The sequence below is a fragment of the Manis javanica genome, chromosome 4 (genome assembly GCF_040802235.1).
Source record: "Manis javanica isolate MJ-LG chromosome 4, MJ_LKY, whole genome shotgun sequence".
Lineage (NCBI taxonomy): Eukaryota > Metazoa > Chordata > Mammalia > Pholidota > Manidae > Manis > Manis javanica.
The window spans coordinates 50604908-50629504 of NC_133159.1; the positions used below are offsets into that span (position 1 = coordinate 50604908).

Consider the following 24597-nt stretch of genomic DNA (forward strand, 5'->3'; position numbering starts at 1 on the left):
GCACCCCTCAGCACCCTGCTGCATGGCTGTGAGGGCCAGGCCCGGGGCCTGTAGAGAGCAGACGAGAGAGGTCATCACGGTTCCAGCCCAGAGCTGGCATGCAGGGCCAGCCTGTGCTGGGGGCTTGGGAAGCCACAGCTGGACCCCAAACTTAGGCCTTGGCAGTCTCTTTAACCTCTCTGTGCTTCAGCTTCCTCATCTGTGAAATGGAGAAAATCACAATCCCTAACTCATACATCTAACTGAGGTTAAATAAGTCTCCATTTTTGAAGCACTTACTGTGTTGGGCATGTGGTAAGCTCTTAACTACTGAGTTATTTTCTGTTTTTCTTAATAAAAATGGTAATAGTACATGTTCTTCTTTGTTTAAAAAGAAAGTTTGATAGGTTGAAAAGGAGAAAGCATCCCAGACAGGGAGTAGCATACTCCAAGACATAAAGGGATATAAGGAATTCTAGTCTTTTAAGAGAAGTTTGACTGATAGGTGAGGTCATAGGTAGAACCGAGTTTCTGTTCTTAAGGATTGTATACAAGCATCTTAGTGACTAATAAAGTTCACACTCTGGTTAAATACAGAGCTATCAAATTTAGAAGTTCTATCATTAAATGTTCAAAAACCACCATTGCCATTTTTCTGGTATAGTTGATGAGATGTAATATTTTGAAAACCTGGGACATAGAAGCAAAGACTTTTCTCTAACCTTCTTGCACAGATTTTTATTTCAGATAGTAGACTTTAATTCAATTTTAAGAAAAACAATAAATATAGTTTATCTTGACTTTATCCTTAAAATTATGGCTAAGATGTTATGAGAACCTACACTGATATTTGTCTAATTGAAAAAAAGCTTGTACATTGAAAAGAAGGAAAGAATCCTTCCATTTGCAATAACACGGATGGACCTAGAGGGTATTATGCTAAGTGAAAGAAGCCAGGTGGAGAAAGACAAATACCATATGATTTCCCTTATTTGTGGAATATAAAAAAACAAAACAAAATGAACAAAACAGCAGTAGACTCACAGACACTGAGAAGTGACTGGTGGTTACCATGGGGGAGGGGTTGGGGTTGGTGGGTTGGGGAAGGTGAGGAGGATAAAAGGGCACAAAAATTCTCAATCATAGTATGAGTTGGTCAGGGGGATAGTAGTACAGCATGGAGAATATAGACAATGATCCTGTAACATCTTCTTGTGCTGACAGTAACCACACTAATGAAGGTGGGATTAATAATATGGGTAACTGTTGAACCGTTGTGCTATACTTGAAACTAATGTAAGATTGTGTATCAATAGTAATTCAATTTTAAAAAAAAGGGTTGTAGCTGGCTGTGAAAAGGAAGTGTCCTCCGTGATCCTGAGCTGAAGACCAGCCCATGACCCAGGTGGAGAAACAGGCTCCCATCCCCAAACATTTTCATCTCCAGACCTATTTAAAACAGTCAGGTCGCTCTAGGGTCACAAGTTGCTAGGAGCATTATCTTCCCATCCTTAAGTTAGGGTGATAGATGCCTTCTTCTGAGAGCCAAGGAGAAGTATAACTCACTGAATTGGCCTAGAGAAAGTGGGTTCATTAAGAGAAATCTTCTAGCTTTGGGGCCACCAAGCCTATTCTTTTAAAATGTCTTTTCCCACCAACCAGGAAAGAGTATCTGCCTGGCAGAGAAAAGCATGTAATGGCAAAAATACTTGAGAAATCTTTTCCTCCGGTAACAGAGGGAACACTACCAGGCCAAGTGCATATTTACAACAGCCTTGGCAAACACAGTGTCCTGAGTCTGTTTAGGCAAAAGTTATAATATTCTGTATTTCCTCATTTCTGAGTAGTTATCCATTGTAGCACTATTGACTTAAATCATACCCTTTCAGGAGTAGGTGAGTGGATAGTGATAAAGAATACATAGGAAAATATTGATTGTGGAATCCAGGTGGCATGCATATGACTTTCTACTGTATAATTCAGCTTTTCTGTATGTTTGAAAGTTTTCATATTTAAAGAATTAAAATATTAAGCAACTTGCATCATAGAACTAAGGAAATGGATCAAATTACAATTTATTAGATGATAATTGTAGTCTTAGGGTTAGCTCAAAGCTTTGAGACAGTCATAACCTTGATAGTTGGTAGAAAAAATTCTTTATTCATTATTGGTGACATTGTTTTCTGCATTGGAAAGGTCCTTCCCTATATATATGATTTTCATTGGATAGCCACTAGCCATACATGATACATTGTAAACCTCAAATATTTTTTTTAATGAATAAAGGACAGTAATGGAGGTATAGCAGACTGCTCTGAATTATTACCAACTTTGGGAAAATCTTTGAGAAAAAAATTTAACATATTCCTAAAACATCTTCTTGATACTTGCTTTCTCTTTCTCCTACAATTGAGTATTCCATTTGATCAAGTTGCTGTTAATCAAGATTTTGTTACAGCAAACAAGGTCATGTAATTTGGGTAATAAGGGAATAAATGTTGACTATAGCACCAAATAACACATAGTGCCATTACCTATCATGTATAAATACTGTGTAACAACCTAGGGAAATGTTCTTGATTTCATGTGGAACAAGAAAAGCTTAAAATCTTACATGTGTTCTACCTTAATGATTGAAACAATATATAGAAGCACATATAATGGAGAAAGCAATTGAGGAAATGTTAAGTGGGATTGTGTTAGGATGGTTAGAGAGTTAGATGGGAAATTTTTGTTTTCTTTTTCAGCCCCCTCAGAATTTTCTATCGCATGACTCTGGTTATGTCAGTAATTGAAGTACTACTACTAAGCATGAATTTTTAAGACTAAGTCAGCGTCTCAGCACAGCTGACCTCTCGGTTTCCTTCTCAGGGGAGCCAGCAGAGTGCACACAGCAGCTTCCATCCTTCCCTCGCTCCTGTCATCACCAGCCTGCAGAGCCTGGTCCGCACGAAGAGAGCTTCAGACCCTTCCCCAAGTTCAGGTTGTTACTTGCACACCCGTGTAGCAAAACCATCCTGGTGCCCATTTTTTTTAATATAATATTTTTTAAAAACAATCTTTTCACCTTCATTTAAAATTTTTAAAAATCTTTGAACATGGCCGCATAAACCCCAAGCTTCCTGTAAAACTTGTTCTAAAGGAAGTAAAACCATAGAGATTCATTTTTAGAAGGTGCCTTTGACTTTACACAGGTCGCATGAAAAATGGGAAAGTGAAAATCTAAAGTGCTTCATAAAGTAAAGCCATTTCCAAAGAGAAAATTTTAAAATACCTGGTCAGTCAAAGGAAGTCAGAAGTACATATGCCATTGCAGGGGGTGCGAGGCAAGGGATCTTTTTAAGTCTTTCCTTGGGTAGAGGGTTATCTTTGATTGAGGCAGAAAAATGCAGGGAGACAGAAAAGCTTGCCCTGAAATTCATTTCATCATATTCCATGCAGCTGCTGCTCCATTCCATTGGCTTTTGTCAGACCAAATGATTATGGCCACATGTATCTCAAACAGAGACGACTTTTTTTAACCTAAGGGACATAGCCCCTGATCAGTGGTTGCCAGTCTGGATTCTGAGACAGTGTAAAATGCCTGCTTGCTTCAGTACTTTCTCTTGAAAGACCTAGAAAATGATACCATTTCTGTGGGACAATATTATTTCCCAAGTATATTATCTCTTAATTTTAAAGTTAATTGTGTTGCTTCTTGACTTATAGGCACAGATGTGGGACCAAGGACCATTGAGATAATTAGGGTAAGTCAACTATTTTGCTGTTTTTTTGACTTGTGCTGGATTTACATAGAATGTACATTTTTTCCCCTTAATACAATTTTGTGTTGTGTGTTCTTTTAAGTTTAAATTAAGTAATGCTCTCTATAGCATAAATAGACTTAGAAAAATATATAGTAAAGCACACGATAACTGCTATGAATGTTTTGGTACATCCCAAGCACTACATTTTTTTTTTTTTTTTTTTTAGGAGAGCAAGGCAGAGGCTTTTATTTAGAGAGAAAGTGAGAGGACAGAGCTCCTGGCAGGGACAAGAGAGGCCTGGGGTGGTACATTGTCTAGGGGTTTTATAGGTGGTTGAGAGACAAAGGGCTAGGGATGTACACCTGCTAAGTGGTCCCAAAATGTTTATCTTTGAAGAGACATTAAGTTTCTTATTAATCTTCCTGGTTATTTACAAGAAATTTACTGGTCTGATTTCCTCCCAGGATAGCAGCTTCCTGGTCTGGGAGCATATCACTCAAGAATGCCTGCTTTGCTCCCAAGGTGGGCTGAGTTATTGTCTGTTACAGAGTATGTTAAGAAACTTACTTTTTAACTAATTGGGTTTTAAAGTGCATTTTAAAATGCAGTCTTATTTTCAAGATGAAATCTTTCCTGTTTTTACTACAATTGCCCAGGTTGCAAATCACTTGATTAGGGCTGGAGGAAGAAAAGTAGCCCCTGGGTAAAGTCAGAAAAATAAGCTGGGACCCCCAGCAGGCCAAAGCAAATCTCACAATGAATTATCTTGCTTTGTTTTTTTCCGGAAGCCCTCACCCTACTCTAAGACCATGGTCTCTGTCTCATTCCCCCCTCTACAGATAGAGAGACCCTAGCTGCTGCTAGGGGAAAGGGGGCGACAACCGCATTAGCTGCTTCATGCTGAGACGGGGCACAGTAAAAGGTGCAATTAGGTCTCCATTACTGCCAACCACTACATTGTGTACACGTGTTTTAAGTTTTATGAAACAAAAAATGGTATTATATTAGACATATTCTTAATAGTTTGTCTTTTTCACTTTAAAGCATGAACTTTCAGCCATGGCAGCAGGCATTTTTTTGACAGCATATAGCATGATTCTATTGCTTGCATAGGATTCTATCATATGAATATGCTATAATATTCTTAATCAGCTTCCTCCTATTAAGTAATTAGTGTATTTCTCAACTTGTGCATTCATAGCACAATATCACTGTGCTTTCTTTTTTGCCCATATCATGGGGTAATTCCCTCAGGATTAACCCCTAGAAAGGAAATTGTTGAGTCAAAAGCCACTGGTTGTTTAAAGGCTTTTTTATACTTACTGCTAAATTGCACTCCTGAGAAGATTGTATAAGAATGTATTTCAGTTCATAAAATTGTCAAATCCTGACTTTCAAAACTCCTGTGTGAATCCAGAACATTGGAAAATACTTTTATTTCGGTCACTTTTGCCATTACATGTGGGATTCAAGAAATAGTAAAAAAAAAAAAACACAGAAAACGGAATGGCCTAGCTGTAATCCCGGTTCAGCTGCAGTGAAGGGAGGCCCGGAATGGCTTGGTTCTCTGAGGCCAGTCAGGGTTGCATTTGAAGGGGCTGTATCCCATGCATTAACTGTGACCTTTTGGCAAATTACTTAACCTCAGTTTTCTCATCTGTAGATTGGGGCTGATGAAGTCTCACAGGTAAATCTTGTGTATGTTAACTGAGGTCATTCATTCAGTATACTTAGCATAGTACCTAGTGCATCATGAATGTCCAGGAAGTGGCGTCCATTCTTACCGCGTCAGCTTTGAACTAAGTCCGCCTTCTTTGTTCCTATCTTCCCACTAGAGTAGCAACTCAGATGTTCCTATGATAGGGAAGTTAAATGTACCAGCATGTGCATAATGGTGGGTAAAGGAAGCATCATGATGGATCTGCACAAAACCAAATTATTCCTAAAGTTTTTCCTCATTCCAAGAATTTTATGTTTCCCTGGCCATGTCAACCACTTTTTTTTTTTTTTTTTTTTTTTACCGGCTTTTACAAAAAGGCCTGCTCCTACCTACTAGCACCGTTCTCCCATTCATGGTCCAAACAGACACTTCATAATGAAAATATGTCGTGCTGTTTTGCATGCATGTTTCTGAATATTGATACATTCTGAAAATAGAAGCTGGATGCAAAACTTTGGAAAACTGGCTTGTATGCATGGCATGGCATCTCTGGTAATACTACTAATAATAGAGAATAATTCTTCATACTGATGTGACATGAGTTTTTAAAGTTTTTTCATAGGATTATTGTTGTCATTTCCCTCTTCCTTTTTTCCAACTTTGAGGTAAAATTGAAGCACACTAAGCTGTGTACATTTTAAATGATGAATAAAAGTTATACAATCCTTGTAACCATAGAGGTCCCTTTGTCTCAGCCACTCCACTGACATTTATGTCAAAGCTGTCATGTTTACATCTGTATAAAGTGAGGACCCCACCAAACAATGTTACCATTTTTGCTTTCAAGTGTCCTACCTATCTTAAAGAACATTAAGAAGAAAATTGGTCACATTTTCCCAGTTCTTTGTATGTCGAGAAATTTAGGATTTTATCGTGAACCTTGTGAAAGGTATGCCCTGTAGACTCTGGAGAATACTGATCTTGATGTTTAGCAATCAGCCCAGCTGGGTTTAGACTGCACGTTCTGCCGCACCTTTGGTGAGCGGTGGTTCACCTCTCTGTTCATTTCTCTAGTGTGGGCCTGTCCCGCACATGTGTACCTGAGAATTGAGCCTGAGGAGTCTGTGGGGTCACTCACCGAGTTAGAGGCCTTTTCCAGCTGGTCCTCTCTCCTCTGGTTTTCTTCCTTGGATTCTCCTGCCCCCAAGAGGCTCCTGTTCCTGTTCCCCTGGGAGCCCATCCTTAGAGTGGGGCCGCTGGCAACCCCCACAGCTCCCTGGGTCTCACCTTCAGGACAGAGCTGCCGGGAAAACCACTGGGGGACCCACGCACCCCTCTCGCCCCCCACCTCGCCATTTGGGCTCCAAGTTTTAGCTCTCCACCACTGTGGGTTTGATGTTACTTTTCGGAAGCCTCAGGTCGTTGTTTTTTTGTATTTTGACAAAGAGTTCTTCATTTTAATCATCAGAAAATATATACTACCAGGTGCGTGTGTCACCATGCTAAGACTGGAACTTGTCTTTCAGTGATTTTAAAATATGAACCCTATGACAAAATTTGGTAAAAAGCTGGAATAAAGCCAGGATCTCTTCACCAGGGTCCAAGTGAAGCAAGTAGCCTTTCTGGGAACATTTTTCAGTCATATTTTCTTTCTTTCCAAACTCTGTTGTCACTGCAGTTTGTGTCCTCTAAGATCCTTTGTTTTTTTTTTTTTTTTTTTTTTTAGAGGGTATCTCTCATATTTATTGATCAAATGGTTGTTAACAACAATAAAATTCAGTATAGGGGGGTCAATGCTCAATGTACAATCATTAATCCATCTCAAGCCTAATTCTCGTCAGTCTCCAATCTTCTGAAGCATAACGAACAAGTTCTTACATGGTGAACGAATTCTTACAGAGTGAATAAATTCTTACATGGTGAACAGTACAAGGGCAGTCATCACAGAAACTTTCGGTTTTGATCATGCAATATGACCTATAAACCATCAGGTCAAATATGAATATTCATTTGATTTTTGTACTTGATTTATATGTTGATCCCACATTTCTCCTATTATTATTATTATTTTTATTTTTAATAAAATGCTGAAGTGGTAGGTAGATGCAAGATAAAGGTAGAAAACATAGTTTAGTGCTGTAAGAAGGCAAATGTAGATGATCAGATGATCAGGTGTGTGCCTATGTACTAAGTATTAATCCAGGCTAGACAAGGGCAGCAAGACATCCACGGATGCAGAAGATTTCTCTCAAAGCAGGGGGGGTGAGGTTCTGAGCCTCACCTCTGTTGATCCCCAAATTCTCACCTGATGGCCCCCCTGCGACTGTGCCTGTCTTAGGTTGTTCCTCCCTTGAGGAATCTTACCCGTCTCTGGCTAACCAGTCATCTTCCGGGGCCATACAGGGAAATGTAAAGTTGGTAAGTGAGAGAGAAGCCATATTGTTTGCAAAGGTTAGCTTTTTACTTCTTTGCAGATTTATGCCCTGTGGCTTCTATGCCCAGCACTTGTCTCGAGGTATCTTTACCACCTGGAGGAATTATGATACTCGGTAAATTCGATATGAGGCACGAATTCTATTTAAAGTTTGTAATTAGGAAGGAAGAAGAAAAGCTATAGATGTAGCATATGAAGGAAACTTGGGAGGATTGATTATTTCTTTGACATATCTTCTTGTATAGTACCTTAAGTATGTATAGGTTTTAAACTACTAACTAATTTGCACACACATATTGACATAATAGGAATACGGTGACATAAACAAAGCAAATCTATAATTACCAGCCATCTCCAGTGAAGCCAAGAAAACCATTTAGGCACCCTAGGCATTTGTGAAAATTTATCTATGATATGATGGATATTTTCCAACTGTACTTGAACCATCAGACAAATTAAAGCAGCCCATTTCTGGGATCTGTTCACATCCCATATGTTCTTTTAACCATAGATAGTCTATAGTCATGAGATTTTGGGGTGCTACAACTTGCACCCCTCCCAACTCCTGGTTGAGTTCCAACAGTACAGATCCAGTCAAATTCGTTGTCTCACTGTATGCACATGCCAGCCTAGACATCTCCCTCCTCCTTCTTATGGCAAGTCCAGGAGATGGTGGGCTGGATGCAGCCACAACCGCAGCATCGTCCGGATCCCTGTGGAGGCTTTTTGATGATCATCCCCCGGCACGAGTCCTCCAGAGAGTGCTGATGCCGGAAGCTCCTCCTCATATCGTATCTTAGTTCATTTTCTGGGTATCCAAGCTAGGCCTTGATTTTCTGCGTAGAAACAAACAGACCCTTTGCCCACACTTTGACATGCCCTCTATACCACTGTGCAGAACTCATTGGAGGTCAGCACACAGTAACTGCTTTTTTTTTTTTTTTTTTAATTAAGAGAAAGGAATATTATCAGAAAAGAGTACCTCCATAGCTGATCATCTGACACCCTTTAAGTGATCAACATTAAGGATATTTAAAGCATGCGTTGATCTTTGATTTACCAATAGTTTTATCCTGTTAAGGAGTAATCCCCCTTTTCTTTCTTTCTTTCTTTTTTTTTTTTTAAATTTTTAATCTACACTTACCTGAAGAATACTATGTTTACTATGCTCTCCCCTATATCAGGTCCCCCCTAACAACCACATTACGGTTACTGTCCATCAGCTTAGCAAAATGTTGTAGAGTCACTACTTGTCCTCTCTGTGTTGTGCAGCCCACCCTCCCCTTTCTCCCTCCCCCCCATGCATGCTAATCTTAATACCCCCCTTCTTCTTCCCCCCCCTTATCCCTCCCTGCCCACCCATCCTCCCCAGTTCCTTTCCCTTTGGTACCTGTTAGTCCATTTTTGGGTTCTGTAATTCTGCTGCTGTTTTGTTCCTTCAGTTTTTCCTTTGTTCCTATACTCCTCAGATGAGTGAAATCATTTGGTATTTCTCTTTCTCCGCTTGGCTTATTTCACTGAGCATAATACTCTCCAGCTCCATCCATGTTGCTGCAAATGGTTGGATTTTTCCACTTCTTATGGCTGAGTAGTATTCCATTGTGTATATGTACCACATCTTCTTTATCCATTCATCTACAGATGGACATTTAGGTTGCTTCCAATTCTTGGCTATTGTAAATAGTGCTGCGATAAACATAGGAGTGCATCTGTCTTTCTCAAACTTGATTGCTGCGTTCTTAGGGTAAATTCCTAGGAGTGGAATTCCTGGGTCAAATGGTAGGTCTGTTTTGAGCATTTTGATGCACCTCCATACTGCTTTCCACAATGGTTGAACTAATTTACATTCCCACCAGCAGTGTAGGAGGGTTCCCCTTTCTCCACAGCCTCGCCAACATTTGTTGTTGTTTGTCTTTTGGATGGCAGCTATCCTTACTGGTGTGAGGTGATACCTCATTGTAGTTTTAATTTGCATTTCTCTGATAATTAGCGATGTGGAGCATCTTTTCATGTGTCTCTTGGCCATCTGTATTTCTTTTTTGGAGAACTGTCTGTTCAGTTCCTCTGCCCATTTTTTAATTGGGTTATTTGTTTTTTGTTTGTTGAGGCGTGTGAGCTCTTTATATATTCTGGACGTCAAGCCTTTATCAGATCTGTCATTTTCAAATATATTCTCCCATACTGTAGGGTTCCTTTTTGTTCTATTGATGGTGTCTTTCGCTGTACAGAAGCTTTTCAGCTTAATGTAGTCCCACTTGCTCATTTTTGCTGTTGTTTTCCTTGCCCGGGGAGATATGTTCAAGAAGAGATCACTCATGTTTATGTCTAAGAGGTTTTTGCCTATGTTTTTTTCCAAGAGTTTAATGGTTTCGTGACTTACATTCAGGTCTTTGATCCATTTTGAGTTTACCTTTGTATATGGGGTTAGACAATGGTCCAGTTTCATTCTCCTACATGTAGCTGTCCAGTTTTGCCAGCACCATCTGTTGAAGAGACTGTCATTTTGCCATTGTATGTCCATGGCTCCTTTATCAAATATTAATTGACCATATATGTTTGGGTTAATTTCTGGGGTCTCTAATCTGTTCCACTGGTCTGTGGCTCTGTTCTTGTGCCAGTACCAAATTGTCTTGATTACTATGGCTTTGTAGTAGAGCTTGAAGTTGGGGAGTGAGATCCCCCCTACTTTATTCTTCTTTTTCAGGATTGCTTTGGCTATTCGGGGTCTTTGGTGTTTCCATATGAATTTTTGAATTATTTGTTCCAATTCATTGAAGAATGTTGCTGGTAATTTGAGAGGGATTGCATCAAATTTGTATATTGCTTTCGGCAGGATGGCCATTTTGACGATATTAATTCTTCCTAGCCATGAGCATGGGATGAGTTTCCATTTATTAGTGTCCCCTTTAATTTCTCTTAAGAGTGACTTGTAGTTTTCAGAGTATAAGTCTTTCACTTCCTTGGTTAGGTTTATTCCTAGGTATTTTATTCTTTTTGATGCAATGGTGAATGGAATTGTTTTCCTGATTTCTCTTTCTATTGATTCGTTGTTAGTGTATAGGAAAGCTACAGATTTCTGTGTGTTGATTTTGTATCCTGCAACTTTGCTGTATTCCGATATCAGTTCTAGTAGTTTTGGAGTGGAGTCTTTAGGGTTTTTTATGTACAGTATCATATCATCTGCAAATAGTGACAGTTTAACTTCTTCTTTACCAATCTGGATTCCTTGTATTTCTTTGTTTTGTCTGATTGCCGTGGCTAGGACCTCCAGTACTATGTTAAATAACAGTGGGGAGAGTGGGCATCCCTGTCTGGTTCCCGATCTCAGTGGAAATGCTTTCAGCTTCTCGCTGTTCAGTATAATGCTGGCTGTGGGTTTATCATATATGGCCTTTATTATGTTGAGGTACTTGCCCTCTATTCCCATTTTGCTGAGAGTTTTTATCATGAATGGATGTTGAATTTTGTCAAATGCTTTTTCAGCATCTATGGAGATGATCATGTGGTTTTTGTCTTTCTTTTTGTTGATGTGGTGGATGATGTTGATGGATTTTCGAATGTTGTACCATCCTTGCATCCCTGGGATGAACCCCACTTGGTCATGGTGTATGATCCTTTTGATATACTGTTGAATTCTGTTTGCTAATATTTTATTGAGTATTTTTGCATCTACGTTCATCAGGGATATTGGTCTGTAGTTTTCTGTTTTGGTGGGGTCTTTGCCTGGTTTTGGTATTAGGGTGATGTTGGCTTCATAGAATGAGTTTGGGAGTATTCCCTCTTCTTCTATTTTGTGGAACACTTTAAGGAGAATGGGTATTATGTCTTCTCTGTGTGTCTGATAAAATTCCGAGGTAAATCCGTCCGGCCCCGGGGTTTTGTTCTTGGGTAGTTTTTTTTTTTTTTTTTAGAGGGCATCTCTCATATTTATTGATCAAATGGTTGTTAACAACAATAAAATTCAGTATAGGGGGGTCAATGCTCAATGTACAATCATTAATCCATCTCAAGCCTAATTCTCGTCAGTCTCCAATCTTCTGAAGCATAACGAACAAGTTCTTACATGGTGAACGAATTCTTACAGAGTGAATAAATTCTTACATGGTGAACAGTACAAGGGCAGTCATCACAGAAACTTTCGGTTTTGATCATGCAATATGACCTATAAACCATCAGGTCAAATATGAATATTCATTTGATTTTTGTACTTGATTTATATGTTGATCCCACATTTCTCCTATTATTATTATTATTTTTATTTTTAATAAAATGCTGAAGTGGTAGGTAGATGCAAGATAAAGGTAGAAAACATAGTTTAGTGCTGTAAGAAGGCAAATGTAGATGATCAGATGATCAGGTGTGTGCCTATGTACTAAGTATTAATCCAGGCTAGACAAGGGCAGCAAGACATCCACGGATGCAGAAGATTTCTCTCAAAGCAGGGGGGGTGAGGTTCTGAGCCTCACCTCTGTTGATCCCCAAATTCTCACCTGATGGCCCCCCTGCGACTGTGCCTGTCTTAGGTTGTTCCTCCCTTGAGGAATCTTACCCGTCTCTGGCTAACCAGTCATCTTCCGGGGCCATACAGGGAAATGTAAAGTTGGTAAGTGAGAGAGAAGCCATATTGTTTGCAAAGGTTAGCTTTTTACTTCTTTGCAGATTTATGCCCTGTGGCTTCTATGCCCAGCACTTGTCTCGAGGTATCTTTACCACCTGGAGGAATTATGATACTCGGTAAATTCGATATGAGGCACGAATTCTATTTAAAGTTTGTAATTAGGAAGGAAGAAGAAAAGCTATAGATGTAGCATATGAAGGAAACTTGGGAGGATTGATTATTTCTTTGACATATCTTCTTGTATAGTACCTTAAGTATGTATAGGTTTTAAACTACTAACTAATTTGCACACACATATTGACATAATAGGAATACGGTGACATAAACAAAGCAAATCTATAATTACCAGCCATCTCCAGTGAAGCCAAGAAAACCATTTAGGCACCCTAGGCATTTGTGAAAATTTATCTATGATATGATGGATATTTTCCAACTGTACTTGAACCATCAGACAAATTAAAGCAGCCCATTTCTGGGATCTGTTCACATCCCATATGTTCTTTTAACCATAAATAGTCTATAGTCATGAGATTTTGGGGTGCTACAACTTGCACCCCTCCCAACTCCTGGTTGAGTTCCAACAGTACAGATCCAGTCAAATTCGTTGTCTCACTGTATGCACATGCCAGCCTAGACATCTCCCTCCTCCTTCTTATGGCAAGTCCAGGAGATGGTGGGCTGGATGCAGCCACAACCGCAGCATCGTCCGGATCCCTGTGGAGGCTTTTTGATGATCATCCCCCGGCACGAGTCCTCCAGAGAGTGCTGATGCCGGAAGCTCCTCCTCATATCGTATCTTAGTTCATTTTCTGGGTATCCAAGCTAGGCCTTGATCTTCTGCGTAGAAACAAACAGACCCTTTGCCCACACTTTGACATGCCCTCTATACCACTGTGCAGAACTCATTGGAGGTCAGCACACAGTAACTGCTTTTTTTTTTTTTTTTTTAATTAAGAGAAAGGAATATTATCAGAAAAGAGTACCTCCATAGCTGATCATCTGACACCCTTTAAGTGATCAACATTAAGGATATTTAAAGCATGCGTTGATCTTTGATTTACCAATAGTTTTATCCTGTTAAGGAGTAATCCCCCTTTTCTTTCTTTCTTTCTTTTTTTTTTTTTAAATTTTTAATCTACACTTACCTGAAGAATACTATGTTTACTATGCTCTCCCCTATATCAGGTCCCCCCTAACAACCACATTACGGTTACTGTCCATCAGCTTAGCAAAATGTTGTAGAGTCACTACTTGTCCTCTCTGTGTTGTGCAGCCCACCCTCCCCTTTCTCCCTCCCCCCCATGCATGCTAATCTTAATACCCCTCTTCTTCTTCCCCCCCCTTATCCCTCCCTGCCCACCCATCCTCCCCAGTTCCTTTCCCTTTGGTACCTGTTAGTCCATTTTTGGGTTCTGTAATTCTGCTGCTGTTTTGTTCCTTCAGTTTTTCCTTTGTTCCTATACTCCTCAGATGAGTGAAATCATTTGGTATTTCTCTTTCTCCGCTTGGCTTATTTCACTGAGCATAATACTCTCCAGCTCCATCCATGTTGCTGCAAATGGTTGGATTTTTCCACTTCTTATGGCTGAGTAGTATTCCATTGTGTATATGTACCACATCTTCTTTATCCATTCATCTACAGATGGACATTTAGGTTGCTTCCAATTCTTGGCTATTGTAAATAGTGCTGCGATAAACATAGGAGTGCATCTGTCTTTCTCAAACTTGATTGCTGCGTTCTTAGGGTAAATTCCTAGGAGTGGAATTCCTGGGTCAAATGGTAGGTCTGTTTTGAGCATTTTGATGCACCTCCATACTGCTTTCCACAATGGTTGAACTAATTTACATTCCCACCAGCAGTGTAGGAGGGTTCCCCTTTCTCCACAGCCTCGCCAACATTTGTTGTTGTTTGTCTTTTGGATGGCAGCTATCCTTACTGGTGTGAGGTGATACCTCATTGTAGTTTTAATTTGCATTTCTCTGATAATTAGCGATGTGGAGCATCTTTTCATGTGTCTCTTGGCCATCTGTATTTCTTTTTTGGAGAACTGTCTGTTCAGTTCCTCTGCCCATTTTTTAATTGGGTTATTTGTTTTTTGTTTGTTGAGGCGTGTGAGCTCTTTATATATTCTGGACGTCAAGCCTTTATCAGATCTGTCATTTTCAAATATATTCTCCCATACTGTAGGGTTCCTTTTTGTTCTATTGATGGTGTCTTTCGCTGTACAGAAGCTTTTCAGCTTAATGTAGTCCCACTTGCTCATTTTTGCTGTTGTTTTCCTTGCCCGGGGAGATATGTTCAAGAAGAGATCACTCATGTTTATGTCTAAGAGGTTTTTGCCTATGTTTTTTTCCAAGAGTTTAATGGTTTCGTGACTTACATTCAGGTCTTTGATCCATTTTGAGTTTACCTTTGTATATGGGGTTAGACAATGGTCCAGTTTCATTCTCCTACATGTAGCTGTCCAGTTTTGCCAGCACCATCTGTTGAAGAGACTGTCATTTTGCCATTGTATGTCCATGGCTCCTTTATCAAATATTAATTGACCATATATGTTTGGGTTAATTTCTGGAGTCTCTAATCTGTTCCACTGGTCTGTGGCTCTGTTCTTGTGCCAGTACCAAATTGTCTTGATTACTATGGCTTTGTAGTAGAGCTTGAAGTTGGGGAGTGAGATCCCCCCTACATTATTCTTCTTTCTCAGGATTGCTTTGGCTATTCGGGGTCTTTGGTGTTTCCATATGAATTTTTGAATTATTTGTTCCAATTCATTGAAGAATGTTGCTGGTAATTTGAGAGGGATTGCATCAAATTTGTATATTGCTTTCGGCAGGATGGCCATTTTGACGATATTAATTCTTCCTAGCCATGAGCATGGGATGAGTTTCCATTTATTAGTGTCCCCTTTAATTTCTCTTAAGAGTGACTTGTAGTTTTCAGAGTATAAGTCTTTCACTTCCTTGGTTAGGTTTATTCCTAGGTATTTTATTCTTTTTGATGCAATGGTGAATGGAATTGTTTTCCTGATTTCTCTTTCTATTGATTCGTTGTTAGTGTATAGGAAAGCTACAGATTTCTGTGTGTTGATTTTGTATCCTGCAACTTTGCTGTATTCCGATATCAGTTCTAGTAGTTTTGGAGTGGAGTCTTTAGGGTTTTTTATGTACAGTATCATATCATCTGCAAATAGTGACAGTTTAACTTCTTCTTTACCAATCTGGATTCCTTGTATTTCTTTGTTTTGTCTGATTGCCGTGGCTAGGACCTCCAGTACTATGTTAAATAACAGTGGGGAGAGTGGGCATCCCTGTCTGGTTCCCGATCTCAGTGGAAATGCTTTCAGCTTCTCGCTGTTCAGTATAATGCTGGCTGTGGGTTTATCATATATGGCCTTTATTATGTTGAGGTACTTGCCCTCTATTCCCATTTTGCTGAGAGTTTTTATCATGAATGGATGTTGAATTTTGTCAAATGCTTTTTCAGCATCTATGGAGATGATCATGTGGTTTTTGTCTTTCTTTTTGTTGATGTGGTGGATGATGTTGATGGATTTTCGAATGTTGTACCATCCTTGCATCCCTGGGATGAACCCCACTTGGTCATGGTGTATGATCCTTTTGATATACTGTTGAATTCTGTTTGCTAATATTTTATTGAGTATTTTTGCATCTACGTTCATCAGGGATATTGGTCTGTAATTTTCTTTTTTGGTGGGGTCTTTGCCTGGTTTTGGTATTAGGGTGATGTTGGCTTCATAGAATGAGTTTGGGAGTATTCCCTCTTCTTCTATTTTGTGGAACACTTTAAGGAGAATGGGTATTATGTCTTCTCTGTGTGTCTGATAAAATTCCGAGGTAAATCCGTCCGGCCCCGGGGTTTTGTTCTTGGGTAGTTTTTTGATTACTGTTTCAATTTCTTTGCTTGTAATTGGTTTGTTTAACTTTTGTGTTTCTTCCTTGGTCAGTCTTGGGAGGTTGTATTTTTCTAGGAAGTTGTCCATTTCTTCTAGGTTTTCCAGCTTGTTGGCATATAGGTTTTCATAGTAGTCTTTAATAATTCTTTGTATTTCTGTGGATTCTGTCGTGATTTTTCCATTCTCATTTCTGATTATGTTGATTTGTGTTGACTCTCTTTTTCTCTTAATAAGTTGGGCTAGAGGCTTATCTATTTTGTTTATTTTCTCAAAGAACCAGCTCTTGGTTTCGTTGATTTTTGCTATTGTTTTATTCTTCTCAATTTTGTTTATTTCTTCTCTGATCTTTATTATGTCCCTCCTTCTGCTGACTTTAGGCCTCATTTGTTCTTCTTTTTCCAGTTTTAATAATTGTGATGTTAGACTATTCATTTGGGATTGTTCTTCCTTCTTCAAGTGTGCCTGGATTGCTATATACTTTCCTCTTAAGACTGCTTTCGCTGCATCCCACAGAAGTTGGGGCTTAGTGTTGTTGTTGTCATTTGTTTCTATATATTCCTTGATCTCTATTTTGATTTGTTCATTGATCCATTGATTATTTAGTAGCATGTTGTTAAGCCTCCATGTGTTTGTGAGCCTTTTTGTTTTCTTTGTAGAATTTATTTCTACTTTCATACCTTTGTGGTCTGAAAAATTGGTTGGTAGAATTTCAATATTGTGGAATTTACTGAGGCTCTTTTTGTGAGCTAGTATGTGGTCTATTCTGGAGAATGTTCCATGTGCACTTGAGAAGAATGTATATCCTGTTGCTTTTGGATGTAAAGTTCTATAGATGTCTATTAGGTCCATCTGTTCTAGTGTGTTGTTCAGTGCCTGTGTGTCTTTACTTATTTTCTGCCCGGTGGATCTATCCTTTGGGGTGAGTGGTGTGTTGAAGTCTCCTACAATGAATGCATTGCAGTCTATTTCCCTCTTTAGTTCTGTTAGTATTTGCTTCACATATGCTGGTGCTCCTGTATTGGGTGCATATATATTTAGAATGGTTATATCCTCTTGTTGGACTAAGCCCTTTATCATTATGTAGTGGCCTTCTTTATCTCTTGTTACTTTCTTTGTTTTGAAGTCTATTTTGTCTGATATTAGTACTGCAACCCCTGCTTTCTTCTCACTGTTGTTTGCCTGAAATATGTTTTTCCATCCCTTGACTTTTAGTCTATGCTTATCTTTGGGTTTAAGGTGAGTTTCTTGTAAGCAGCATATAGATGGATCTTGCTTTTTTATCCATTCTATTACTCTATGTCTTTTGATTGGTGCATTAAGTCCATTTACATTTAGGGTGACTATTGAAAGATATGTACTTATTCCCATTGCAGGCTTTAGATTCGTGGTTACCAAAGGTTCAAGGTTAGCTTCTTTAGTATCTTACTGCCTAACTTAGCTCGCTTATTGAGCTGTTATATACACTGTCTGGAGAGTCTTTTCTTCTCTCCCTTCTTATTCCTCCTCCTCCCTTCTTCATATGTTGTGTGTTTTGTTCTGTGCTCTTTTTAGGGGTGCTCCCATCTAGAGCAGTCCCTGTAGGATGCCCTGTAGAGGTGGTTTGTGGGAAGCAAATTCCCTCAGCTTTTGCTTGTCTGGGAATTGTTTGATCCCACCATCATATTTAAATGATAGTCGTGCTGGATACAGTATCCTTGGTTCAAGGCCCTTCTGTTTCATTGCATTAAGTATATCATGCCATTCTCTTCTGGCCTGTAGGGTTTCTGTTGAGAAGTCTGATGTTAGCCTGATTGGTTTTCCTTTATAGGTGACCTTTTTCTCTCTAGCTGCCTTTAAAACTCTTTCCTTGTCCTTGATCCTTGCCATTTTAATTATTATGTGTCTTGGTGTTGTCCTCCTTGGATCCTTTCTGTTGGGGGTTCTGTATAATTCCATGGTCTGTTCGATTATTTCCTCCCCCAGTTTGGGGAAGTTTTCAGCAATTATTTCTTCAAAGACACTTTCTATCCCTTTTCCTCTTTCTTCCTCTTCTGGTATCCCTATAATACGAATGTTTTTCCTTTTGTATTGGTCACATATTTCTCTTAGTGTTGTTTCATTCCTGGAGATCCTTTTATCTCTCTCTATGTCAGCTTCTGTACGTTCCTGTTCTCTGGCTTCTATTCCTTCAATGGCCTCTTGCATCTTATCCATTCTGCTTATAAATCCTTCCAGGGATTGTTTCACTTCTGTGATCTCTTTCCTGACATCTGTGATAAGATCCTTTGTTTTAAGGCAGGCCTGCAGCTCTTTGAAAGCCAAGTGTGTTTGTTCACACCCAGAAGAACATGAAATGTGTGGCAGTTTAATCATAAACACCATATGAGACCATACTTGCCAAGTCTGCATCAGAATTGGCCACTAAACTGAGTAGTAGCATAGGGTTTGGGGTGGGGTTTTTTTTTCCCCTCCTACTGTTGCTTCTTATTGAGCCTTTCTGCAGGCCAGGACTGCACTCTCTCAGCTCATTCAATCTGCAAACTAACACTGTGAGGGAGGTGGTATTCTCCCCATTTTTCATAGAGACGGAAGCTCTAACGGGTTAAGAAACTTCCTTAAGACCCTGGCTAGAGCTGAAGTTGACGCCACCGATCTTCCGGACTCCCAAGGTGCCACATTTAACTTCAGTGTTACTGGGCCTCCTGCCTCACGGAAGGATTTTGTTCAGCAGCTATCTGGGGACAATCAGGCTGTGGTTCTGTATTAAATATACAAATGTTGTTTTCCTTCTTTTTTAGGAGCTCGGTGACGCCCTTGGCATCAGTATTGCTGGAGGAAAAGGAAGTCCCTTAGGAGATATCCCAATATTTATCGCCATGATTCAGGCCAGTGGTGTGGCTGCACGGACTCAGAAGCTCAAAGTAAACAAAGGGGACTGGTGGAGTGCTAACAGCATGTGGTAGGGTGGGAGAGGAAGTTGCGGTGGGGGCACCCTGTTTAAGGTTGGAATACCCACAGCCATCGGAGACTCACGCTGAGGGCAGAATGCACTGGAGTAAGTTTATACCTGAAATTTATTAGATCCCTGGGCAAATAAAAATGTTATTGTTTTTATCAAAGCTTCTCAAATGAAGGAAGAAATTACAGCTCATTTGCAAAGCCTCCTGTACCATTTTCAGCACCTCATTCCACCCAAAATTGATTTTCACCTGAGAGTGATTTGACCTTACAATCTTTCTTCAACCAGAAAAATCAAATTCTTACAATTTTTCTTTTTGCATTGCCCTCACTTTGGGAGAAAAAAAAGAAGAAAATATTTGACTTTCTCATTAGAGCTTTATTGAACAGTTAATTTGTACACCCTTTTACTACTGACAAATGGATGAATCAAACACCACCATTACCAAAATACAAAAGTGGCTTGCTGTGGCTTTTAATAATCAAATCTGACCCCCTTCTAGTTTTTCTGATTGGCCTGTATTTGGGAAAAGCCATAAAAATTCCTCATGCTTCTGGAAATGCATACACAGTAGAAATGCAGAATCTTCACAATAGCCACAAATGGAAAATATGACTGACAAAGAATTTTAAGCATTCTTCTCAAATTTAATTTTTCTTAATGATAGTGATTTTCTACCACTTTTGTACTTCCAGGTTGGGGATCGGATTGTCAGCATTAATGGGCAGCCTTTGGACGGGCTGTCTCACGCGGATGTGGTTAATCTGCTGAAGAACGCCTACGGGCGCATTATCCTGCAGGTATTCGATCAATGGAGCGCGCAGCTGCGCCAAGCAGATAAGTGGCGGGCAAAAAAGATTGAGCGTCACTGGCAGTAGGCATCACCACCCAGCAGGGCGCTTGCTGATGTGAATTATGAAAGTTGAAAGCGAGAAATTATTATTTTTATTCAGAAATTCTTTAATGCCACCCATACAGGCAGTGAGCATGATTATATGAAAGCATAACAAGGGGAGAAAAATTACTCTTTGCTTCACATGATAAATCAACAAGGCTTTTAGCTTCCAGCGCTCTTTTATAAATCAGTTTGCAAGGAATGGGAAATGATTTCTTTTCTTATGCCTCGAAACTGTTACTGAACTGCCCAAATGCTGTTCCTTCCAGTCCCATTAAAGGAAGGAAAAAAGTCAGTGTAAATTCTCACTGTGTAGTCGTCATCAGCTAAGGCAGACAATTATTTATCTGCTGTGGTCCCCAAAAGAATTGTACAGAGGCACAGGGAGCTGCACCAGGAAGTAAGATGAGGGTGTGCTGTTCCTTGCCGCACCTCCTGGTGCAGCCCCTCCGGTGTCTCTGAAATCGGTATGGTGCAGGGAGTGAGAGGCAGCACATTGCAGTGAATTTCGTTAGTTTCCCCCAAAATGTGTTATTCTAATCCGTACTTTTGGCAGAAGTAATATCAAATGGTTTAACAGATGAAAAGAATAAAACCCACGGTTTGGTACCTGAGAGAAAAGGCTAGCCAGCCCCTCAGATCATTCTGGCCTTAAAATAGTAGTTCGAATTGAAAACCATTATGTTTGGAAGAACCAATTTGTGGTGCTTAATTCTTACATCGGAATAGTCTAACTTCAGAGCCCCAAAGCAGACATGTAAAAATAAGTAAATGGCTTTTAGCATGTGTGAAGGAAATCAAAAATACTGTCAGAAGTTTAAGGGAGTTTATGTGATAGGCAGCCGATTGATTATTTGATGATTTACACCCTGTGGCTCTCCGGTAGCTTCCCCTCTACTCCTCGCCCTGACCTTCAGTGGGAACTTGCACGGGTAACTCACATTCCTCTCTCCGCTGCACCTCACAGCCTGCAAAAAATCCTTGCTGTTTCTTTTTGCTGTGCTTGCCCTTCCTCGAGTTATGCTGACCCCTAGAGGCCGTACCAGTGCAACTCTTCAAGCTCAGAGGTGTGGACCATTAGTTACCCAGGATTTTGAAGTTACCTCAGATGATAACTATCAAGGGAAAAAAGGTGTTCCGCTTAGCAACAGTTGCTATTATTGGTACTGATATTTTCATACACCCATTAGTTTGTTCAGCTTTACCTTTTCACAAAGAAATGGGAAGACACAGTATAAAAGGCTAACATTAAGTATGAAAAGTACCTATAATGAAAACAAAAACATTCTCTCCCATGAAGAACTGACACTCCTGTTCTGCCAAACTGCCACTATTAACATACTTTTGAAGGAGTTCCTTTTTTTACCTTTTTTCTGTATTTTAAGATGCAAATGGCATTTGGTTTCAAAATGTTCACACATTAAACACGTTAGATGGTGGTATTATCAAACATGTGCTAGTAAAAGCTTAATGGAATCCTTTGGGACTTTGACAGTTGTAATGTCAAAATTACGGGTATGGAGCATATGTGCTGCTAAAGGCTTTAGACATAAAAGCCAGGAAACTCTCATGTCCTGCATCAGATGCCCTTCAGGTGAATAGTGTATTTGCTTTACCTAAAACAATATTCATGGAATAGTAGAAGCAATGTAATTATCACAGCTGACTTGTTGCTAAGTAATTATTTTTATTATCAGGTTGAGCCAGCCCATTGGCAGAGTGGTAGGAAGATCATATAATCGTGTCTGATGATATGGAAAAGACTTATTGTCAGTATATCATGTGAAGCAGTCAGCAACTGACAATTACACAGGGAAGATTAAGGTCTGGGTCAGCAGACTACAGTGTGGAGAAAGGAAGAGTGAAAGGAACAACCAGTGCTTCTAGAAGCTTCTCCCCAGTTTAAATTTGCTATCTTTAGGTGTTATAAGGAAGAAAGTATTTCTGCTGAAGTCTGCTGGTTTCTTATTCCCAATTCAGATGGGTCAGTGGAGATTGATTTGGCTATGAGGGTTCATTTTAATTGATCCCAATTATATTTGCTTCTGTAGTCTGATAGTTTGCCAGGTTCAGCTCTTTTGTCTATGAAATTACCATAAAACCTCTTGGGGAAAAAAATTAGAGAACCCAGACTCTGCTAGAAAATAATTTTTTGTTTTTACATCTTTCTTTAAGAACATAGAAGATAAAAAGAGCCTATCAAGGATTTTTATCATTAAAGGAACTTCTATGTCCATTAAGAGATCATTTTAGTGAATAGGAGAATGGGTAGATGGAGGTAGCATTAACTAAATGAGTAAATTTAGGAGGAGTGTGTTGGGAGAGAAAGGAGCCTTGTAGTCTGAAATGCCAGGTGGGGATGTCCAGCAGGCAGAGGGAACATGCTGGGAACAGCGAGGGTAAATAAACCAGCTGAGGCTCTTCAGGACTGCAGACACCCCCACTGCCTGGAACAGCAATCATACTTCATAGATTCAGCCAAATAAATATATGAAAACAGTAGCAACAATGACATGAAAAAGGCTTGCAGTCCGTCAGCAGCAAGTATGGAGGACAGGAGACAGTCTAAAATCAGATTAATTAGGTTCTGTCTGATACATGAGGGCCCTACTGCTGGTTAGAGAGAGACATGTCATACTTGTTAAGATAATACAGAGAAAATAATGACTTCTCTTGTGAACCCCAGTGTCTTGCCAATGGGTTTCAGCCCTGGGCAAGTTTACTATGGATTCAGTATGACCACATAAATGACAGTAGAACCATCTTGGGGTGAAAGGGTTAAAACCCAACTTTATTCCACGATGGCAGGTCAGTCACTAGAATCCCGTCCACTCAGAGCGAGTCTGCATGCAGCAAGCCAGTCTCTGCCTCTGGGCCTCTCTGCCCACACAGCCATCCTCTGGGCCTCTGTCCTCAGTGCTGCCACCTCTCCAGCCTCTGCTCTGCTCTCCTGCAGCCTTGCAGCCATGTCGCCATGTCACCCAGAGCACTGGGCAGGGCTCTTTTTAGAGTCAATAGTGACTTATTGCCCACACTTGTGTAGTGAGCTGGCCACAGGAACCTTCATTTTATCCACACTCCACCCCTCCAGGATTCTCACCTCTCAATCTATGTGCCCTCAGTCCTCTGCGATGGTCCCTGTGCAGGGAAGCTGGAACATTGTAACCAAAGTCCATAATCTATGACAATATACAAATAACAAAAATTACAAGAAATTATAATAACCTTCAAGCCTAAGGAGATCCAGTGCCACCAACTGGACATCCTCCCTGTTTTCAAACCAGTTCTAACAAATTATAATAACCCTCAAGCCTGAGGAGACCCATTGCCACCAAGTGGTCATCCTGGCTGTATTCAAACCAGGTCCACTCAAAGGAGTTAACCAAAAGGACCATGGGTGGGCCTTACAATACCCACCTTCTCCAGCCTCTCCAGCAAAAAGTCTTGCAGACACACAGGCCCATCTTGTTGCTTTGTCTCTGCCTTCTGCTTTGTCCTCAGCAGCTGGAACCACTGCTGCAGTCTCTGTTGTTGCCACAGCTCCAGTCATCCAATTTCCCTCTGCCTGCTCCTGCCTTTTCAAACCAACCCGCATCTGGGTCCTCATGACCTTTAAATTCCTCCTTCGAGAAGCAGACCGTATTTCCTTTCATGCTTGAGCCTGAGGATAGAAGCAGAGACTGCAGTGCTCCATGACCCGAGGAGGGGGCTGCACCTCTCCTGAAAGGACCCGCGGTTGCCGAGTCCTTCTGGCTTTCCACCAGCTCTCAACCAGGTTGGGTCTCAACCGAGGAGGAGCCAATGCCTCAGGCACCAGGAGGGCCTCCACCCCCCACCTGTTCCTCAAACCTCCGCTCCTCCATTTCTGGGGCTGATGGCTCCACTATGTCCTTCACCTGCCGCACGGCACCCGGCAGCCTGCAACCCCATACTGCTGCTTCTCAGGCCTCCATTCCTTCTCGTGCTGCCTCCTCTCGGGCCTTTACTATTTCCACAGCACTTCGTAGTGACACCATTTCAGTCAGCAACAAATTTTCTTTCTCTTGGGGTGGACCCCAGTCCTCCACCCCCTCACAGTACCACATGTCCACAGGGGACACTCGAGTGTCTCCCCGTCCACAGGTGCAGCCTGCTGAAACACTCCTTCCACCAGGGCAGCCTGTTCTTTTTCCTTGGTCACCAATGAACCCTGCCGACTGTCAACAATTGTCTTGCTAATGGATTTCAGCCCTGGGCGAGTTCACTGTGGATTCAATATGACCAAAGAAATAACAGTAGAACGTTCTTGGGGTGAAAGGGTCATACCCAACTTTATTTCCATGGTGGCAGGTCAATCACTAACATCCCATTCACTCAGAGTGAGTCTGCATGCAGTAAGCTGGTCTCTGCCTCTGGGCCTCTCTGCCTGCACAG

The 24597-nt window shown here is 40.5% G+C and overlaps 1 protein-coding gene across 8 annotated transcripts in view; it reads left to right on the forward strand.

Annotated features, from left to right (window-relative positions):
- PATJ (PATJ crumbs cell polarity complex component) overlaps nt 1–24597 on the forward strand; it is a 395870-nt gene that overhangs the window by 353819 nt on the left and 17454 nt on the right. For all 8 annotated transcript variants that reach the window (XM_073234040.1, XM_073234044.1, XM_073234045.1 and 5 more), the window contains 4 exons: nt 2851–2962; nt 3688–3725; nt 19129–19251; nt 19985–20089. In XM_073234040.1, coding sequence (XP_073090141.1) covers nt 2851–2962; nt 3688–3725; nt 19129–19251; nt 19985–20089 — 378 coding nt within the window. The remainder of the gene's footprint in view (nt 1–2850; nt 2963–3687; nt 3726–19128; nt 19252–19984; nt 20090–24597) is intronic.